The sequence below is a fragment of the Aspergillus fumigatus genome, chromosome 7, assembly GCF_000002655.1.
Source record: "Aspergillus fumigatus Af293 chromosome 7, whole genome shotgun sequence".
NCBI classification, from domain to species: domain Eukaryota; kingdom Fungi; phylum Ascomycota; class Eurotiomycetes; order Eurotiales; family Aspergillaceae; genus Aspergillus; species Aspergillus fumigatus.
Window position 1 is genome coordinate 1327703 of NC_007200.1, and position 18454 is coordinate 1346156.

The 18454-nt window shown below is 49.7% G+C and overlaps 5 protein-coding genes across 5 annotated transcripts; 3 read left to right on the forward strand and 2 right to left on the reverse strand.

The window, feature by feature from the left end:
* Window positions 1–214: 214 nt before the first annotated feature.
* gstB (glutathione S-transferase family protein) lies at window positions 215–2121 on the forward strand. The gene is made up of 3 exons (XM_743866.2): window positions 215–399; window positions 483–1976; window positions 2054–2121. The coding sequence occupies exons 2-3, from the start codon at window positions 1315–1317 to the stop codon at window positions 2082–2084; spliced, it is 693 nt and encodes a 230-aa protein (XP_748959.1). The 5' UTR covers window positions 215–399; window positions 483–1314; the 3' UTR covers window positions 2085–2121.
* Window positions 2122–2174: 53 nt separating this feature from the next.
* rscE (uncharacterized protein) lies at window positions 2175–4847 on the forward strand. Its single transcript, XM_077805203.1, has 3 exons — window positions 2175–2668; window positions 2807–3297; window positions 3357–4847. The coding sequence occupies exons 1-3, from the start codon at window positions 2572–2574 to the stop codon at window positions 4827–4829; spliced, it is 2061 nt and encodes a 686-aa protein (XP_077661331.1). The 5' UTR covers window positions 2175–2571; the 3' UTR covers window positions 4830–4847.
* Window positions 4848–5452: 605 nt separating this feature from the next.
* Window positions 5453–8444, reverse strand: AFUA_7G05520 (uncharacterized protein; the record flags this gene model as incomplete). Its single annotated transcript, XM_077805204.1, has 2 exons — window positions 8217–8444; window positions 5453–8157 (listed from the first exon to the last, which is right to left on the reverse strand). Exons 1-2 carry the CDS (start codon window positions 8254–8256, stop codon window positions 5453–5455), a joined length of 2745 nt encoding a protein of 914 aa, XP_077661332.1. The 5' UTR covers window positions 8257–8444.
* A 130-nt stretch (window positions 8445–8574) lies between these two features.
* AFUA_7G05530 (DEAD/DEAH box helicase) lies at window positions 8575–10730 on the forward strand (the record flags this gene model as incomplete). Its single annotated transcript, XM_743863.2, has 2 exons — window positions 8575–8878; window positions 8940–10730. The coding sequence occupies exons 1-2, from the start codon at window positions 8597–8599 to the stop codon at window positions 10728–10730; spliced, it is 2073 nt and encodes a 690-aa protein (XP_748956.1). The 5' UTR covers window positions 8575–8596.
* Window positions 10731–11265: 535 nt separating this feature from the next.
* bst1 (GPI inositol-deacylase) lies at window positions 11266–18178 on the reverse strand (the record flags this gene model as incomplete). Its single annotated transcript, XM_743862.2, has 7 exons — window positions 17957–18178; window positions 14362–17900; window positions 13462–14311; window positions 12044–13409; window positions 11832–11994; window positions 11554–11780; window positions 11266–11503 (listed from the first exon to the last, which is right to left on the reverse strand). Exons 2-7 carry the CDS (start codon window positions 14986–14988, stop codon window positions 11266–11268), a joined length of 3471 nt encoding a protein of 1156 aa, XP_748955.1. The 5' UTR covers window positions 14989–17900; window positions 17957–18178.
* Between the last annotated feature and the right edge of the window lie 276 nt (window positions 18179–18454).

Genomic DNA, 18454 nt, shown 5'->3' on the forward strand with positions numbered 1-18454 from the left:
AATTGTGAACGACATTGTTTAGTAAGACATCGCAAGTTGCTGAACAGTTTCGTCACGCCCAGTCAGCCCAGTCTAGGCCATATGTTGCCTGTTTAGAGTCCTGTTTAGCCTTGAGCTTGGGCATTCCGACGATGCTGGATCCACTCCGAGCTCCGAAGTCTACTCCGAAACATGACGTCTAATTATCACAAGAATAGAACATCACGTTGCATTTCGCGCATATCAAAAAGACTAGACGCCACTAGAACATTTAATAGCTTCAGAATCCTGGTAAAATTTTCCCTCGCCGGCTTGAAGAGATTTTATTCTCGTGGCACTCTTTGATTTCGAGGTCATGTCCATGATACCCTCAATCATCTGGTCTACGGAAGCACTCAGAGAATTCTAGTTCGCAAGTCTGTATGCATCTGCTCCTACTCCGAAGACAGTAGAGCCTTGTTTTTTGATGCTACTATTCGCTTGCTGAACCATTTGATTGCTAGTAATTTGATCGGCCTCCCTCGGTAGTCCTCGGTTGACATCTGTCCGCCAGGCTACCTGTGAGCATCTATGGCTAGAAAGCATGAGGTTCATGCTGTGTGATCAAAGTCTACAAGAATGTCCAAACATATGGATGTTGTTGCTAAATCTGGTGGAGATGGCCAATATCAATTACATCACCATCTAGCAATTTGGAGATACCCTACAACAGGGTCAAGCGATATGCCAAGAACAAACACAGTCTGATTCCTCTATACGCATATATCATTGCCACAACATTGAGTTCCAAGATCTTTGAGCTGTCTCACCGCTCTTGCAATATCAGACCCTTGGATAGGACTGCGGTTGTCAAGTGTACCTTTGTTCTGGAATGATGAAGAACAATTCCATGTCCTTCGATCATCGCCAAGGATGACTTGATTGATAATCCATCTCGAGGATCCTTCCCCATCAACATCGGTGAAGCGTTCTATCAGCATCTCGGATTGGAGGAGTGTCGATAAGTTGATTAAAGGAGAGCAATCCAACCTACAATAAGGATGTTCAATTTGTCAGCATGCAACATACTCACTTACTTCACTTGGGCTGGAAGCTTAATAATTTACTCTACAAGAAGGTGGTGTCCAGCGGATAGCTCGTATCTCAATCAGTGAGCCGTCGCAGCCAATGACGAGCCCCGAAACGGCCAATGGTAGGTATACAAATACGGAGACTATCTCTGCCATTGCCTGCTTCTTCTGTGATGGGTTTCAAGACCCAAAGCTCCTGGAGAAAGGATCTTCCTACTGATATAGCCCTGAGTTGTCTTTCTGTTCTTCTTGCGCAAACTACAAGATGTCTTTGAAGCCTATCGTCCTTTGGAGCCACGTTATGGGCCCGAATCCTCTGAAGGTTGTTTTCATTCTGGAACAACTGGGTATTCCATACGAGCAGAAATATCTCGCAACGGACCAGGTAAAGAAAGAGCCATTCGTGAACATTAATCCGAATGGCCGCGTTCCAGCGATCGAAGACCCCAATACGGGAATCACGTTATGGGAATCGGGTGCCATACTCGAATACCTGGTCGAAACGTACGACAAGCAGAATACCATCAGCTTTCCTACCGGCTCTCCAGAGTATTTCCAAGCTAAGCAGTGGCTCCATTTCCAAATGTCCGGCCAGGGGCCATACTTTGGTCAAGCAGTGTGGTTCACCATTTACCATCCGGAAAAGGTGGACAGCGCGAAGGAGCGATACTACAACGAAATCCGACGTGTCTGCGGCGTCCTAAATAAGTACCTCCAAAACCGCGAGTACTTGGTCGGGGATAAATTCAGCTATGTCGATGCCGCATTCGTTCCTTGGTTCCGGATTATTCCAGCAATCACCGGGGACGCTATCGAGCTTGGGAAGGACTTTCCAAACCTCGACGCATGGCTGAAGAGACTTCATGCCCTGCCTGCTATTTCCAAGGCTTTCAAAATCCAAGAGGCAGCCAAAGCCGCACAGGAAAAGTAAAGATTACGATTGACTTCAAGGATCTGGTTTCATGGGCGGCATGACATTTGATGTATGTGAATTGATTTCGCAGTACTTGGATAAACGAGTTGAACTGCGTTTAAGAAGCAATTGAATTTGAAAAAGCCTTATAGCCGCACACTGTATTCCTCTCTTTTTAGAAACCCGTTCTACAGCATTGCTACTCTCTGATATGAAATTACAACGCGAAGTAGACGAAGTGGAGTTGAGGTGCATAATTGTGTTCCGTAGGGAACCAATATATGCGCTAGTCCTAAAAAGGCCGATTTCACGTGAGGCTCTTGGCGCGAGTTTTTGGCCGTGTCGCGACTTGAGGGAACTACACTGCGATCCTAGATGCAATCATCCCATCCATCATCAATCCCACTAACATCCTTCGCTTGACGTCTCTTTCATTCTTTTTTCTTTACCCGGGAGACTTGTCGCTCTGTTCTTTACAAAATATTAATTTCGATCAAGGGTTGCAGCTGCGCCCTGTCTTCCCCAGTGAAGTGACCTAAGCCCGGCAACGAGCCTTGTTCCACATCATTTGCGACCTCCAAATTTCAGCGGCCATCCCACTCAAGTATAATGGAGGAACACTCTGCTACTGCTGGAGGCGCTGCCGACAATGTTAACACGGCAGTTGCGCCGCAAGATACCCCGGCCGAACTGGCCAATGCATCTGGTAGGTTTTGCCTCCACTTCACCCCTGAGAAAGAAGACACTAGATTCGCCAACTACTGCAACCGCCTAGGGTCGCAATTGCGCAGCGAATCTTTTGTGAAGAAATCTGAATATGTTCTGAGCACTGATAATCCACTAGATGCTCCCGCCTCTCCCAAGCCCCAGAATGAGGGTGAGCCTGAAGATGAAGAGATGGGCGGCACTGAGACAGAGACGAAAAAGGAGTCAGAGGGAGGCGACGGAACCGGCGATGCGAGTGCTCAACCGTCTGCTGAGGGTGCCTCTGAAGAACAAACAGTGCAGGGAAAGTCAGGACTTGAAGCTTCAGCACGCTCACATCTCGTCTCCCAAACACACGCCATCATCCTTCCAAGCTATTCGACATGGTTCGACATGCATACAATTCATCCGATAGAAAAGAAGGCGTTAGCGGAGTTCTTCAACGGTCGTAACCGGAGTAAGACGCCGGCGGTCTACAAAGACTATCGTGATTTCATGATCAACACGTATCGATTGAACCCTATCGAGTATCTCACAGTCACCGCTTGTCGTCGAAATTTGGCAGGAGATGTATGCGCTATCATGCGAGTTCATTCATTCCTCGAGCAATGGGGCTTGATCAACTATCAGGTAAGTCTGCATCTATTGTCTATAACTTCATTCCCGTAGCTAACGTGGTCTCCTGTAAGGTTGACCCTCAAACGCGGCCATCGAACATTGGTCCTCCCTTCACTGGACATTTCCGCGTGATCGCCGATACACCCCGAGGTCTTCAGCCTTTCCAGCCTGGTCCTCAGCATGTTGTCAAACCCGGAAAGCCCCACCCTGCCACTGACCGGGCTGCCTCCGCTACTCCCGCATCCAAAGCCGATCTCAATCTTGAAATCCGCCGCAACATCTACGATGATAAGGGCAAGGAAATAACACCAGCTGCTGAAGATAAGGAAAAGCAGACGAACGGCGAGGGGTCAGCCGCCAACGGTACAGCTGCGGACGCATCCAAGGCTATGGAAAGCGCAGTCCGAGAACCTAGAAAGAAGTTCCATTGCTTCTCTTGTGGGATCGACTGCACTCGACTCAGATTCCATTACGCCAAGGCAGCGCCAACAACCACAAACGCGAATGCTCCAGACTCCAAGTACGATCTTTGCCCGAACTGTTTCTTACAAGGCAGAATGCCTGCTAGTCATAATGCCTCCGACTTCGTCAAGCTCGAAGATAACGAATACACAATTGCACCGGATAAGGATGCTCCTTGGTCCGATTCGGAGCTGATACTTCTTCTCGAAGGCCTGGAAAGTTTTGACGACAATTGGGAGCAGATTGCGAATCATGTCGGCACAAGGACCAAGGAAGAATGTGTGATGAAGTTCCTGCAACTTGAAATCGAAGATAAATATGTCGAAGACATGCCCGAGATGCGTGCGGCGAGTGGGCGAGACCCAATCAACCATGTCGAGAATCCAGTCTTGTCCGTGGTTGCGTTCCTGGCGCAAATGGCTGAACCAGCTGTGGCCGCAGCTGCAGCTGGGCGTTCAGTGGAAGAAATCCGCAAAGAACTCAGGAAGCAGCTGGATAAGGACATGGGCTCCGGCAAGCCGTCGGATAAGGGCAAAGAGAAGGAGGGTGCAAGCGTCAAGAATGAAGATTCGATGGACGTAGATACCTTTCGTGAAGAGGCGGCTGCTGGTGTTGCAGACTCGGGAGAAGGCGAGAAGCAGCCCAAGGCGTCTCTTGCAACGGTTGCACTCGGAACCTCCGCAGCACGTGCTGCGGCCCTCGCCTCGCATGAGGAGCGAGAGATGACTCGCCTCGTCTCTGCTGCTGTCAATGTGACGCTTCAGAAATTCGAAATTAAGCTTCAACAATTCAATGAGATGGAAGAGATCATCGAAGCTGAACGTCGGGAGTTGGAACTCGCTCGCCAGCAGCTCTTCCTGGACCGCATGGCCTTCAAGCGGAGAGTAAAGGAGGTTCAAGACTCTCTCCAAGCTATCAGCCTGAAGGGACCCACTGAGGAGACGGCTAACCTCATTGGAGATGCTGCCACAGCAGGCATAAGCACCCGCTACAACTTCCAACCAGCAGGTGGCGATGCGAGGGACGGTGTACAGCCCTTGAGTGCAGAGACGGGCGCCGACTACAAAACACTTGACCTGTGATCGTATTACCCCTTATTCAAAAAAATAAAAAAAAAAAATTTACTCGCCTAAAATTGGACGTGTTCGAAACAGCGAGGAAACGCAATACCACATATTCTTCTGATGATATGGGACATTGAGTTGTTTGCTCATTTATAATTTGCAAGTATTGTACAATATCATCAAGGCAGATTAGAGGAAAGCAGGACATACCTGGGGATGTCCGAACGACGCGATTTCGGCAGAGGATGTCTCAGCTGGTGGGTGGGTTTGCAACGATTTGCCATGTTTACTGTTTGTGTTCATCCAGCTAGGAAAAGGCGCACGATGTTTTTGGAGTTTGAGAGTTTTACTGTCCACGTCAATTGATTCGATTTAGTAACAAATCTCTTGTTTCTTTCTCCTACGCTATGATAAGATCGATTTTGGCGATTGACACCTGCCGACCTCTACTGCTGTCGTTTGTCGAATAATTCTTCCTGATATTGCGCTATGAATTTCTATATAATGACAGCATAGTTCCAGTAGTCTGGGGCATCAGATCAATGAATAAGCCAATATATCTGCTTCGTAACTCCATAGCCACCAGTAACCAAAACAGTAAAAACCCGGCCGTGTCCACGTCAAGGTAGATATTCTGATCGTCAAACAACCGGGCTCATGGGCTGAGAATGAAGAGGCAGATTACTCTTCTCATCCTCATCTTCCGATGCCGAGTATGAATCATCTCGCTTCTGATATCGATCGTATGGGAGATCGTCATCCGAGCCGGGAGACACATCGTCTTCATTTTCGTTCTTATATCTCTCATCTTTATCTTTCGTATCATCATCGAAACTCGAGCCCGACTCCGAATCTAAATCCGCCTCTGGCATGTCGGGTTCAAGCTTGACTCCTCGCTGGGGACTCGTCGACTCGTCCCCGTCACTATCAGAGTCATTGGAATCGAGGTATGAATCTGAATCGGTGCCTCTCCGTCGACGTTCAAGTCTGATAGGGGGTTGTGAGGGAGCCCGGAGATGTGCTCTTGGTTTCCCCTCGTCTGACCCGGCTCGGGAGTCGGTCTCATACTCCGACTCAGAATCTTGGCTCTGGCTAAATTTCACGTCCTCCTCTTTGACAACGGGCGCTGGGTCCTCAATAGCACGTATTATTTCGTTTCTAGTTTTGAGTTGAGAGGGTATGGAAGGTTTCCGGTCGAGATCGTCGTTACCCTCGTCGAACTCGGGATCGGCAAGGGGCGCCTGCTCAGGCTCCGAGTTGCTATCATAATCAAAATGTAAGTTCTCATGTTTGATACTCGGTCCTGCAATCTCAATCACAGGCACACCCCCTTGGTTTTGCGCGGGACGACGTCGTTTCTGGTCAGAGCCGCTCTCCACGCCAGAGGTAGCATCGGAATCAGAGTCGTACTCGACTTCAATATCTGACAGTTTTCTTGTTTCAACTGCAACAACCTCCTCCTTGCTGTTCGGGATTGAATCTTGTTGCTCGGACGCAGTGGCATTGACTTCAGGTTCCCAAGACCAAGGAGGATGATTTTGTTCCCCATCGCTAAACTCTTGACTTTGATGGAGAGGATCTGTTCCCATATTCATCTTCGAGTCTCTGCTGCCTGCAGAACCCGACTCCGCGTGATTGGAGCCTTCAATGTCCATTGCATCATTTGTTTCTTCAATCTGTATTGCATCGTCGCTGTCTCGGTCATCATCGGCTCTCAGGTGGTTCTTAACAGCGTAATGCCTTGGACCCTGCGAATCGTCATTGCCACCCACTTCATGATCTCTGTCACTGGCTACTGAGATGGGAGATCCTCGCGAGACCATGTGTCTGTCAATACGCCTCCTTTTTCGTCTATTCTCTGACAATTCTTCGTAGAGATCGTGAACCTCGTGTCCGTATTCCTCCCAGTCGCTTCGGTACAAAGTCCGGTCGCGCCAATTGACCAAGTCTTCTTTCGTCTTGCGCTCGCCAATCGGCTTGCGCAACTTGAAACCTTGCTCTGTGTTGGAAGCCAACGACGAAATTCTAGCTGGGGCTGGCTGCCCCATTAAATTCCAAAGCCGCAGTTCTTCTGCGGCATTGTTCAGCTGGTCAATCTCTTCCGCGTGTTCCTCTTCGAGATTAACTGACGGCTCATCGATAGGGGCCACCTCAGGCGATGACAATATGGATGAAGCATAGGAATAGACGTCAGATACGTCATCATCATCATCTTCTGTGTCGTGCGGAGGGTGACTCTCAGATCTGCGCCTGGAAGCGCTTCTTGCATCAAGGGATTCGTCGACCGGAGCTTTTCCTGAAAGAATCTCTTCCACTTCGTCGTAATCCATCAGCTCCGACTGCCATCCTTTCTTGTGGCGGAGGTCTGCAACTTGCAAGCTGCACCGCCGGGCTAACCCCACCCAAAAGTCGAAGTGATCCTGAGGCATGTTGAGCACATTCAGTGCAGTCTTCACATCACGCGATCTCACTATTCGTGCTTTGCGGTTTCCGGTCTCCCTCATGTTCCGTAGTCTTGACATGGCGAAGAACAGGGTAGAATGTACCAGACGGCGAGTTACGCTTACGGTCAGAGCGTAGAAATCCGCAAGAGCGTCCGCTGTTATGGAAGGGGTCTCGTCAGCGCAGGCGACGTTGACCCAGTTGTCCTCTAACCTTGGACCACCGGCGTTCATGAAGAACCTTTCAGATAGTCTGATCCATTTATTGATGTTGAAAATCTCGGCAGTGACATATACGCTTGAGCCGGGTAGAGGTGTCTGATCTCGTTCCTCCAACTGTTCCTCAACCATTTCCGCGACTTCTCGGTCGACGATCCACAGGTTCTGATGTAACTTCCTCCCAACAACATCCTCAGCCCGCTGCTCTTCAAGAGCTAATAGTTCAGCGTAATCATCAAGTGCCTTGCAACATTCCTGACTAATCTCCAGTGCTGCTGGAACTTCGCCGAGGACGACGGTCCTGCTGTGGGAATCTCGGACGTGTTGCCGTTCCAGACCTCTGTGTAAGAGCTTCAGATGCTCCTGAACTTCCAACTCCGATTTTGAGCCAATTGCTTGCGCAATTTCCGCGACGCCGTTTTTCCCTTTCCTGTCGAGCATGCTGAACAGAATCTCCTTCTCTTGTGAAGTCCAGATTGCGACGCCATTTTGAGTGGGATTGTAATTTTCGCGGCCAACAGTTGAAAACGAAGTATTGTTTGCTGTTCCTGTAAGTTCAACTGAGTATGCATCCACACATCCTATTCCGAGTGATGTGCGTAAAGTATCCAGTATCTGAGCCCGTGTCCCTCTTGTCGATCTGGGTATTACCTCCCGAGCGTCTTCGTCTTTGGACTCTGTCGATTCTAGGCGTTCAAAGTCATCGATTGAAAGAGACGAGGCTGAGAATTTTGTGCTTGAGTACCTGGATTCGATATCGGAATCAGACGCTTCTTCGTCTTCATCTGGCTCGTAAACGCTTGAACTGCTCATTGTCGGGTCTTGAGAGATTCAAGCACGCACGCCAAAAAAATTGAGTTCGGGCAGATGATGGGCGCATCCCATCGGTATAAGGTGCCTGAAGAAGCTATAATTGCATATTTAAATAATTAAATATTATATGTAGCAACAAGGTCCAAGAACCCGAAAAAAATGTTACGTAGTGGTACTTATCAGCTTGGAAGATTTCTGATAAGAGAAATGTTTGAACTGTTTGCCTCGTAGATAGCATAATATCTCAACGAGGCGAGCGATGAGAGTGCCATCTCTCACATGACTGACATGCCTTTGATTCATGGCCGCTAGATGAACGTTTTTAGACGGATATTGGGGCATATTCCCATTCTGAATATAATCACTCGAGATAAACGACCTTATCGGCGACCTCTTGCATTTCACCATGTCCGTTTTCACTCTACCAACTCAAGGCTGACCACAGAGCCATTTGCAGAGCCTCTACACTCGTTCCAGTCTCCCAAGTTAGTTCTTCGAGACTATCAGGAGGAATGTATTCAATCCGTGTTAAAGTACTTGGACGAGGGTCACAAGCGCTTGGGTATCTCGCTCGCGACCGGTGCTGGCAAAACAGTTCGTATGACGATTCGCATATTGCTCGGGCGACGGCTGATTTTTCTCTCAACGCTGGCAGGTCATCTTCACAGAGCTAATCGGTCGCATCCCGTCACGCAATGAGATAGGCGACAAGTCTTTGATTATAGTGCATCGAAAAGAGCTTGTGGAACAAGCAGCGCAACATTGCCGCCGCGCATACCCTGACCGAACTGTCGAGATTGAGATGGGCCATAGCCATGCCTCGGGAGCTGGGGACATCGTTGTCGCCTCTGTGCAGACTCTGACGCGTGGAAATAGACTAGCAAAGTTTGACCCGAAACGGTTCAAACTGTTGCTAGTGGACGAAGCGCACCACATCGTCGCTTCCTCCTATCGAGAAGTTTTGAAACATTTCGGAGCGGACGAAACCTCTGCGGATTCTCCGGTTCTCGTCGGTGTCTCGGCTACATTTTCTCGGAGCGACGGGCTAAAACTGGGTGCTGCAATCGATCACATTGTATACCATAAAGATTACATTGACATGATCAACGACAACTGGCTTGCCAATGCGGTCTTTACGACTGTCCGCTCCGAGGCGAACCTGTCGAAGGTGAAAAAGGATAGCTTTGGGGACTTTGCAATCGGCCCTCTTTCCAAGGCTGTCAACACGGAGAACGTCAATAACATCACCGTGCGTGCATGGCTTGCTAACGCGCAAGACCGCAAATCCACGCTGGTATTCTGCGTGGACGTCGCGCACACAAAAGCTCTTACGGAGACCTTCCGCAACTACGGGATCGATGCGCGGTACATAACGGCAAAGACCCCAAAAGACGTCCGGATGGAGCAGCTGCGTGCATTCAGAAACGGAGAGTATCCTGTGCTGCTGAACTGCGGTCTCTTCACTGAAGGAACTGACATCCCGAACATCGACTGCGTCCTCCTTGCTAGACCGACCCGGTCGCGCAACCTCCTCATCCAGATGATCGGCCGAGGACTCAGATTGTACCCCGGCAAGGAAGACTGCCACATCATCGACATGGTGGCAACCCTCAACACTGGCGTTCTCTCCACACCAACCCTCTTCGGCCTACATCCGGACGAAATCCTCCAAAACGCCAAAGCCAAAGATCTAAGAGACATGCCTCTCGAAAAAACTACGACCGGGACTGGGACCGCCCTAGCCGGGGAAGAAACGGAGGAACCGCCCCCCACTCCTGACGACTTAGACGTCAACCTAACTTTCACAAAATACGACACTATCTACGACCTGATCGCCGACCTCAAATCCGAAAAACACATTCGCTCTCTCAGCCCACATGTCTGGGTCCGCGTCGGCGATCACCGCTACGTCCTCTCTGACGCCTCAGGCTGGCTCACAATCGACAAGGAAGAAGACACAAGTCGAGCGTACAGACCCCGACTCAACCCTGACCCGACCTCTATTGCCAACACACCTGACGAACCTTACATCTTTACCGTCCGCCACGTCGCCAAATTCAAGAACTCCGATGACAGCATCATGCATACCCGTCCGCGACTCATCGCCACAGCCCCCGACTTCGAGACCGCCCTCCGCGCCGCAGATACATTCGCAACCAAAGAGTTCGAGGAAAGATACGTCTCGGTACGGCAGACATGGCGGCAGCTCCCCGCGACGGAGGCGCAGGTGCGCTTCCTGAATAAAGCGAAGGTTCGGCACGGGTCGATCCAAAGGAAACATCTTACTAGGGGCCAGGCGGCGGATCTGATCACGAAGTTGAAGTTCGGTGGGAAGCAGCGGTTCGAGGCGCGCAGGGCAGAGCGACTTGCTGAGTTGCGGAAGCAAGAGGAGATCGAGGAGTTGAGAAAACAGGGCGATGTGAGGGTTGGGCCGGTTGAGATTTAGCTTTTCCTTCATTGTATCATAACAATTTGTATAATCAATCGACTGGGATGTGTAATGATTATGTATGATTCCTGTTCCTTGGATCGCCTTCACTGCTAGTCTATCGATCGTCGTTGTGACTTGTGTACATGCGCTTTCCTCAGACAAACCGCTCTATATCCAAATTTCCAACAAAACAACCATTGAAGATAGCCATACATACAGCACCTTGTATATCAGCGACCAGTGACCAGTCAACGGCAACAAACATAAAGGCAGAGGGATAGGGGTAGGGATGCCGAGGTCAAGCCGCCTGTGAAAAAGTCACAAACTCGAAGTAGACTCAATGATGTTTCTGTACAGTCAACTCCCATCACGCGATGGGAGCACGGCAACGAAAGCAAAGCACCGCTCCTGAAACGACACGCATAAGACTCAACTCCAGTATGCGTAATGATCCTTCAGCCAAATGAAGATGACAAGATGGAACAGGGGAAGGAAAGATTAGATAAGGGGACATAAATTAAGACGTTCAACATCGGGCCCAGTGGCTCCGTCATGGCTTCTTTTTCTGGTGGCTTCCGCCTGGCTCAGACTTGCCCTGTGTGGCATCGTCGCCTTCGAGGATGAGCCAAAGTCGTCGGAGGGAGAAGCCGCTGCTGAAGAAGTAGATGACGACAAACCAGGCGGCAAGGATATTAGCGAGGTGATGGAGAAGGTAGGCGTATGACACGCCGTAGACTGCTGAATAGACGGCAATGGCAAAGAGGATCATAGATGTGACATGTTTTAACCTGCGGTGATTAGTCGACTGACACTGAAGCGAGGAAATGATGGCGCATACCTTGTGGTGACTCTGGGGATCATGGCCCCGCTGGTCATGGTTTCCACAAGGAGGATGAAAGGCATGATGGACAAGACATTATGGTGTGACGAGAATGGCATGAACCAGTGGACAACAAGATTGTGGGCCCAGACCAAAAGGACGAGAATGTTGATCGGTAAGATCCAGAGCATGAGAATGAAAATCGAGTGGGCGTAATTAGAGAAGTTGTAATGCGCAGTAGACCTCTATGCATATTGTCAGTTATCTCAATCGTTGAGGAGATGGATGATGTGTACCGTTTCTTTGGCATGCCATTGTGCCCGCACACACGTTGCGAGTTGAACAATGCACGCCACCATGTAGGCGAACTGATAGGGAATCAAGGTTGATACCAGAACCAACAGAATGGCGGTGTTGATCATCCGGCGTCTTGCCGTCGGAGCGCTGAAGATGGGGGTTCTTATCCAGTCAGCGAGTTTCGTAGAAAGCAAGAGTGTCATTGACATACCCCTTCTCGTTGCGTTTAATGTAGCCTGATCTGGTTCTCAGGCACCCGTAGATAAAAGAAAGCACAGACAATAGGATGAGTGCGATATAGTTGAGAATAACACAGACACCGACACTGATCAGGCCAAAGACAGGTACCAAAAACCAGAAGAATGCATCCTGCGATCCCAAGAGCAGATCGTTTTTTGTAAAATCAATCGGCGTCTCGGTGGCATTAACTGGCCACTGGAACGGTTCGTCGCTAGGTGGAATTTGCGCCGATGTGGCTAAAGAAGATGCCAGCAAGGACATGGCAAGCAGTAGAATTGGGAACGATGACCGCAGAGCAGTGTCCAGACCTTCGGCGAATGTGATGAAATAGCCAGTCTCATCATACATCTGAAATTGTTTACGGAGGACAAGAGCGACAACAAGCAGGGGAAAGGCAGCAAAGACAGTCCGATAGCGCATCACAAGCTCTCCCAGGCTGCCAGCAATGTCCACTTTGAGCGAAACGTCGACAGTGGAACCACAGCTGGGATCTGTCCACAGCTGAAATGAAACACCGCCGAGAGTTGCCTGTTCGCGAAGGGGTGGAGGCATGAAAGGCGCTACACCGTGCAGGTTCACATCGACCTTGTCCACATTGACGAAGAATTTCGACTCGTGCGGGTCGGAGATCGACTGTCGCAGTAGAGGAGCGAAGAGCTCCTGCCGCTTGTCATGATTGTGTCTCACGATTTGGAGTTTGTAATCCAGCAAACTGGAATGCAGAGCTGGAATCTTAATCTCGGTGAGCATTGGACGATTTGCGGGCAGTCTCATCTTGAGCCCGGCACTCAGCAAACCACCAAGGCCGCCACGGACCCTGATCACAGCATCGGAACTGTCCGAAAATTCCGCCAGAACCCAACCTTTGGTGGGACTATCGGCTTTGTCCACAATAGCAACGAACTGGTGTTCTGAAAGATCCTCCAACTCATACTGCAGGTATGAGAAAGGCTGGACCCGGTCAAAGGGATACTTGGAAGCTGGTGTCGATGCCGGCAGGTGAATACCATCCTCAGCCGCATTCTTGCAAGCGAGACGTGTCGAACCTGTGTTGCCTCCAGAAAAGTCCATATTCATCGAGAAGACAGTTGCGAATTTGCCATTCTGGAGAGGGAAAACGCTGCAGAAGAGAACTTCCAGATTGCCATGCTCCCCAGTCTTATCAAATCTTTGGTCGGTGAGAAGAGTGAATTTTTTGCCCGATACTCCTTGCGGAGGGACGGGCAAGAGATATACCTTTGGACCCGAGCGGTGGCCCAATTCGCGCAGGATGAGTCTCTGACCTTGCGGGAGGATCGAATTGCTTTTGTCTTCTAGGGTCAGAAGTGTGTTCGGTTCTACAGAGGTTAGTCAAGGATAGGCAAAGAAAAGTTTAACAAGGGCACCAACCCTTCTGAGATAGGGTTCTCTCGGCGACCGGCTCTAAGCCAGTGAGGTACCATTTCTTGAATATCCGCATTCTCTCAGCTCTCGGCTTAGTCTGGCTTGCACGCCGAACGTCTATAATATCAAAAAGTGACTTGATGATCGCCTTGCGGAACTGGTCGCACCATGTAATAGATAGATGGTCTACGCCGATCCAAACATCTGGAATGCTAGACGTGAAGACAGTGAAGCCGTGAGTTTCGGGGACCAGCGATGAGATACTAGCGTAGTCGGAAGGGACAACGGTGTCGCGTGAACCACCAGCAATGGAGATGAGGGTCACATGCCACAGAGGGTTGTTGTTGGCCCACGTCTGCGAGTATGCTTCTCGCCAGTAGTCATTGATCTGCTTGTAGGTGTGAACGATGTCCGAATCGAAGGAGACGGGCGGTTTGGCGTGGGGCGCGGACATGGTGACGATGGTATTGACCGAATTGGCCTGGTAGTTGGACATGGTCAATGCGGTACGGGCGACGATGCCACCCATCGAGTGTCCGATGAGAATCACCGAGCTGGGATCGGGGAGTTCGGGGTCCCTTCGGGATCGCTTGGGGTCGTGGTAGAGGGAGAGAATGTAAGCGATTGCCTCGTTCACGTACTCCGCCTGGTCAAGGAGGGTTTGGCCGTGGAACGCAGCCATATCCTCGTTGAAGTCGATCATGAAGAAATCCAAGCTCCGGGTACCGGCCTTGATGCGCTCTTGGTCGTGACGGACGACATCGTGAAAGTGCCTCGATGCTTCGGCAGCAAGTGATCGGACTTGTCTGTAGCTACCGGCATTTCCCGGTAAGAACAAGACGGGAGCCCCGTTCAACTTTGGGCTCGTTAGCACTGCAGCTGAAGGATCAGAGGCGGACAACATACTCCTAGGTTTTCTTGATTGTAGAAATCGACACCTTCCTCCCGGTAAAGATAGAGATTGTATTTGCTCGCGAAGCGCGTATGCTCGGTATCGAAGCCCACCATATGGAGAAACGTCGGGCTCATCACGGGTATCCCACATCCATCTTCGCCGGCCTGACGGGCCGAAAATGAGCGGACAATAAAGAAGAGGAACACGGATGCGACAAGAGTTGTGAGGGCCGTCAATATCGAGCAAGTCCACGGGCTGCGAAGCCGCGAGGATCGAAACCGTGAACTCTCAGGAGAAGTTCCCATGGGAAGTCGCTGGGAGGCCAATGGCATCAGGAAGGATGCCGAGGAGGATTTTGTTTCCGTAGACGCGGTGGCCATGGCCGTCGTCGACGAGGTCGACGAGGACGAGGGCGTCCTCCACAGACCTGAGTTCCGGGAGCGAGGAGTCGAGGCGCCGTTATCTCGCCGGAGATCGAAACTCGTACCTCTTTTCGCTATCTGAGAGCGCGACTTCTCGGCCGTCTCGAAGGCATTATTGTTAGGGCCATGTGCTGTTGATTCTGTAGGGGATCGCGAAACCAGAGGCGAGTCTTCAGCGTCGTCCTCGACAGGAGAGCCAGACGAGCGTCTGTGCATTGGAGGAGGTGGAGATATTCGTAACTCATTCAGCACGCAGGCACGGATCGAAGCTTTCTGGGGCGGAAAGGCGGATCTTAGTCTAAGACCTTGGGTTGGGTGGGTTTAATCGCAACAGCGGTAAGGGATGAGGCCCAGGAATGCGAAAGGAGCAATTGGGACGAGCTGATTGGAAGGAAGAAGGAATTGCAGGATAGAACGAGTGTAAGGGCGATGGGGAATTGATGGCTGGTCTCGTAGGCTCGGAATTATTTTCGCAGTCTGTTTCTTGGAATAATCTTAGCTCCCCCTTTGATACAGGACGAAAAGAGCGAGACCCTTGGCCGAGGGGCGGGGGGCGGACGGACTGGGAGATAAGGAGAAATGAGAGGGGGAGAGAATGACGACGAAGACAGGGTCTGCAATGGAGGTTAAAGTAATACAGAACGAAGCTGGAGAAGGTGTAAGTAGATACCTCCTGACTACCTCGTCCCTTGGCAGCTTTGAGGTAGTTCTAGATGGGTGTGTGCTCCGTCGACACCGAGGGGCATCCAATCATCCACTCAAACGCGGCCTTGCTTCCTGGACCGTCTCTCCGTACTTTTTTTTTTTTTTTTTTTGTGCTGGGCACTGGACACGGAACGGGCTTGGCAGATGCTCTCGGCACGCTTCTTATTGTCAGGATGGCAGGAAAACAGTGCATAATGTCTGAACTGTGCATGGCATATGGAGGGATCAAAACAGAGAGCTATTAATTAACAATTTACCAGCATCTTTTAACTACCTTTTGATGACTACCGATGGGTGCTTTGTGTTTATCCATCACTGCCAACCCGTTTCAAAGTGGTGCGGGCGACGTCATCCACCTTGTCAAGGTTGCAATGCGGTAAAGCTCCACCAACACTAAGAAACAGAAGCAAGGTCAGGTTAGAGAACAACCAGGGATGGGTTACATATAAACTGAAATTTTAAAGCTTCAGTCTCTTTATATCACGAGGTCCCAGAGATATAACGGTTCTCATAAGGTACAGGTGCAACAGAAAGATGAAGGTTGTACAGGCTTACAGCACGCCATCTCAAGCCTCGTCTAATCATCAAGAACCAATCAGAATGATCCTACATCTAAATAAAGCTGCCTACCTATAGGGGTACATTAACATCCTAAATGCCTATATAAATGCCTTAGAAGTGTACAATGTAACCATTCCTACGCTGGTTCAAACCATCGTAGTGTGTCTGGTCATATTACCTCAGTGTGACCACTAGCTATCTGCTCTCAATAATATCAGGCAGAGTCATACATGTACCTAAGCAATCAAGACGTGTCTAGGCACGAACATACAATGCGGCAGTACGAACACCTTCGGCATTATTCACTCTTCATCTGGTTGATAACTCTCTCCACTCAACGTCCCTGTCGGTCAAGATCAACAAGTAGCAGCTTTGTCTTCTGGTTTCCTTGAGCTCTTAGAACCAAGAACGGAGCATGAAGACATTTTCAAAGCCTGATTCGGTCAGAACTTTGGTTGGCCGGTATGATCTGAAGTTGTATATTAAGCAGATTCTGATGAGCTTTTATGTCTCCTTACATCTTGTCCGTGTTACTTACTACTGTGACTTCTGTTGACTATAGTTATAGGCTCATAGAGTCTCCAGTTATGACGAAACGGTTACTGTGAGACTTGATGGCTGTCCAAGTTGATCTCTCGTTAGAGATACAACGCGGGACGCATGCAGAAATTGTCCTGGCAAGGATCAGAGCCTATTTACTGTGGTGGTGATTAAGACCCGTATGTCGGAAGTCATTCGGAAATAAAACATTGGGGCTTAAGAGCTCGTGCCTGGCCATGTTGATGAGATGGCCATAAGTAGTTGATAGGATTCACTGCGCAAGCTTTTTATTAAAACGGCAAAGCGTCAATGTTGGCAACAGGTTGGCCTGTAGGCAAGTGTCCAGAGACACATTAGTTGTTATTATATTCAAGCGCATCCTGCATCAAATCCAAAAGCCTGGCCATTGACAATAATGTAGCCTTTTGTGCTCGAGCGTACCAAAGACGACTCAACAACACACAACTACGAGTCCCTGATGCTCCATTGCTTATCAGAGTTCAAATGGTGATTCAAAGTGGAACAATGATCCTGACCAGAGGTGTCCGCGATCATTATCGAGATGATCTAGAGGTAACCTCTGACGGCCGAAACTCTTCGCAGATATCACTCTCCAAGCACAACCAAAACTAGTACCTTGAACGACCTGACGGCTTCCCTATCAGGGTTATCGACATGTGCACAGCCTCTGTCAGAAAGCGACCATGGCTTGGAGGACGGTGCGTTCAGCGCCATGCTTTGTGTCCATCCAGAGCTGCAGGAAGTATTCGGAACCCGAACCCGAATCTGACAAATTTCGCTTGCTGAAATTAGGCGGCGATGAAACACGTCGGTGACTCCAAGTATGCGATCAACGAATGTCGGGGATGAAGGCCAGCCGAATCGACTACAACAGCTTGTCCGCAACGGAGAGTAGAGATTTCGCGGCTTTCCCCGTTCCCTGTACTTCGCATCTGAAGCAGGAGAATCGTACTTCGACCAGTATGATGTAACCTCTCGGCGCTGTAACATTGATGGGTTCGGCTGACATTTTAGAACCGCAATATTTTGTTTCAATTGATGAAGGTGCTGCAATCGCTGAATAATGTCCACCTTTGATTTGAGATCGATATACTTTGTGGGTCTGGAGAGCACGTCAAAACCAGCTTTGGGTTCAGCCGATTTCAAGTGGCGAGCTATGCTAGAACGAAGAAACTGAGATATTCAAGATTGCTCCGGATATCGGCGACATGGCGCTGTAAACAGGAAGGCTATTGCTACTACTGACTTGAAAATGATTGCTGCAGTGGTTGTACCTACGCCAACCTAGGATGGATGGCCGTCTTTTGAAATTAGAGTTCCTGATCCACGGAGAACCGAGTACATGAGAGGCACTAACAGCATTTTTGAATTTTGAGTCGGGGCCTTGCCGGAAAGTGGCCGAAGATCAACTTTGAGAACGTAGTCCAAGCGGTAGCTCAAGGTGTGTGATCGTGAAAGGATATTGACGTAAGACCGGAACCATGAGTCGCAAGGACCTCGTATCTCGACCCGAGTTGGCGAATGGGGCAAGAGCCAAGAGGGTTAAGAGTCCAAGAATACTAAGAATTGTCTGGGCGAGCTTGTCTGACCGCATGTTCACTACGGAGTACAACACAATACTTAGCGTTTCTTAAATGAGCCACAAACCACGGTTGGCATTGGCCTTCATCTTGGCGAATTTATATCATATCTTCTGAGCGATATATACTCATCTTCGAACGAGTAATCCTGATTGCTATTTGGGGTTCCCCAGAGGAACCGGCGAAAGGAGACAAGTCCAGACATCTCCACACGAACACCCCCGCACCGCACGCACAATGCAGGATTAACTACCTAGAATTTCAAAGGAACCTGA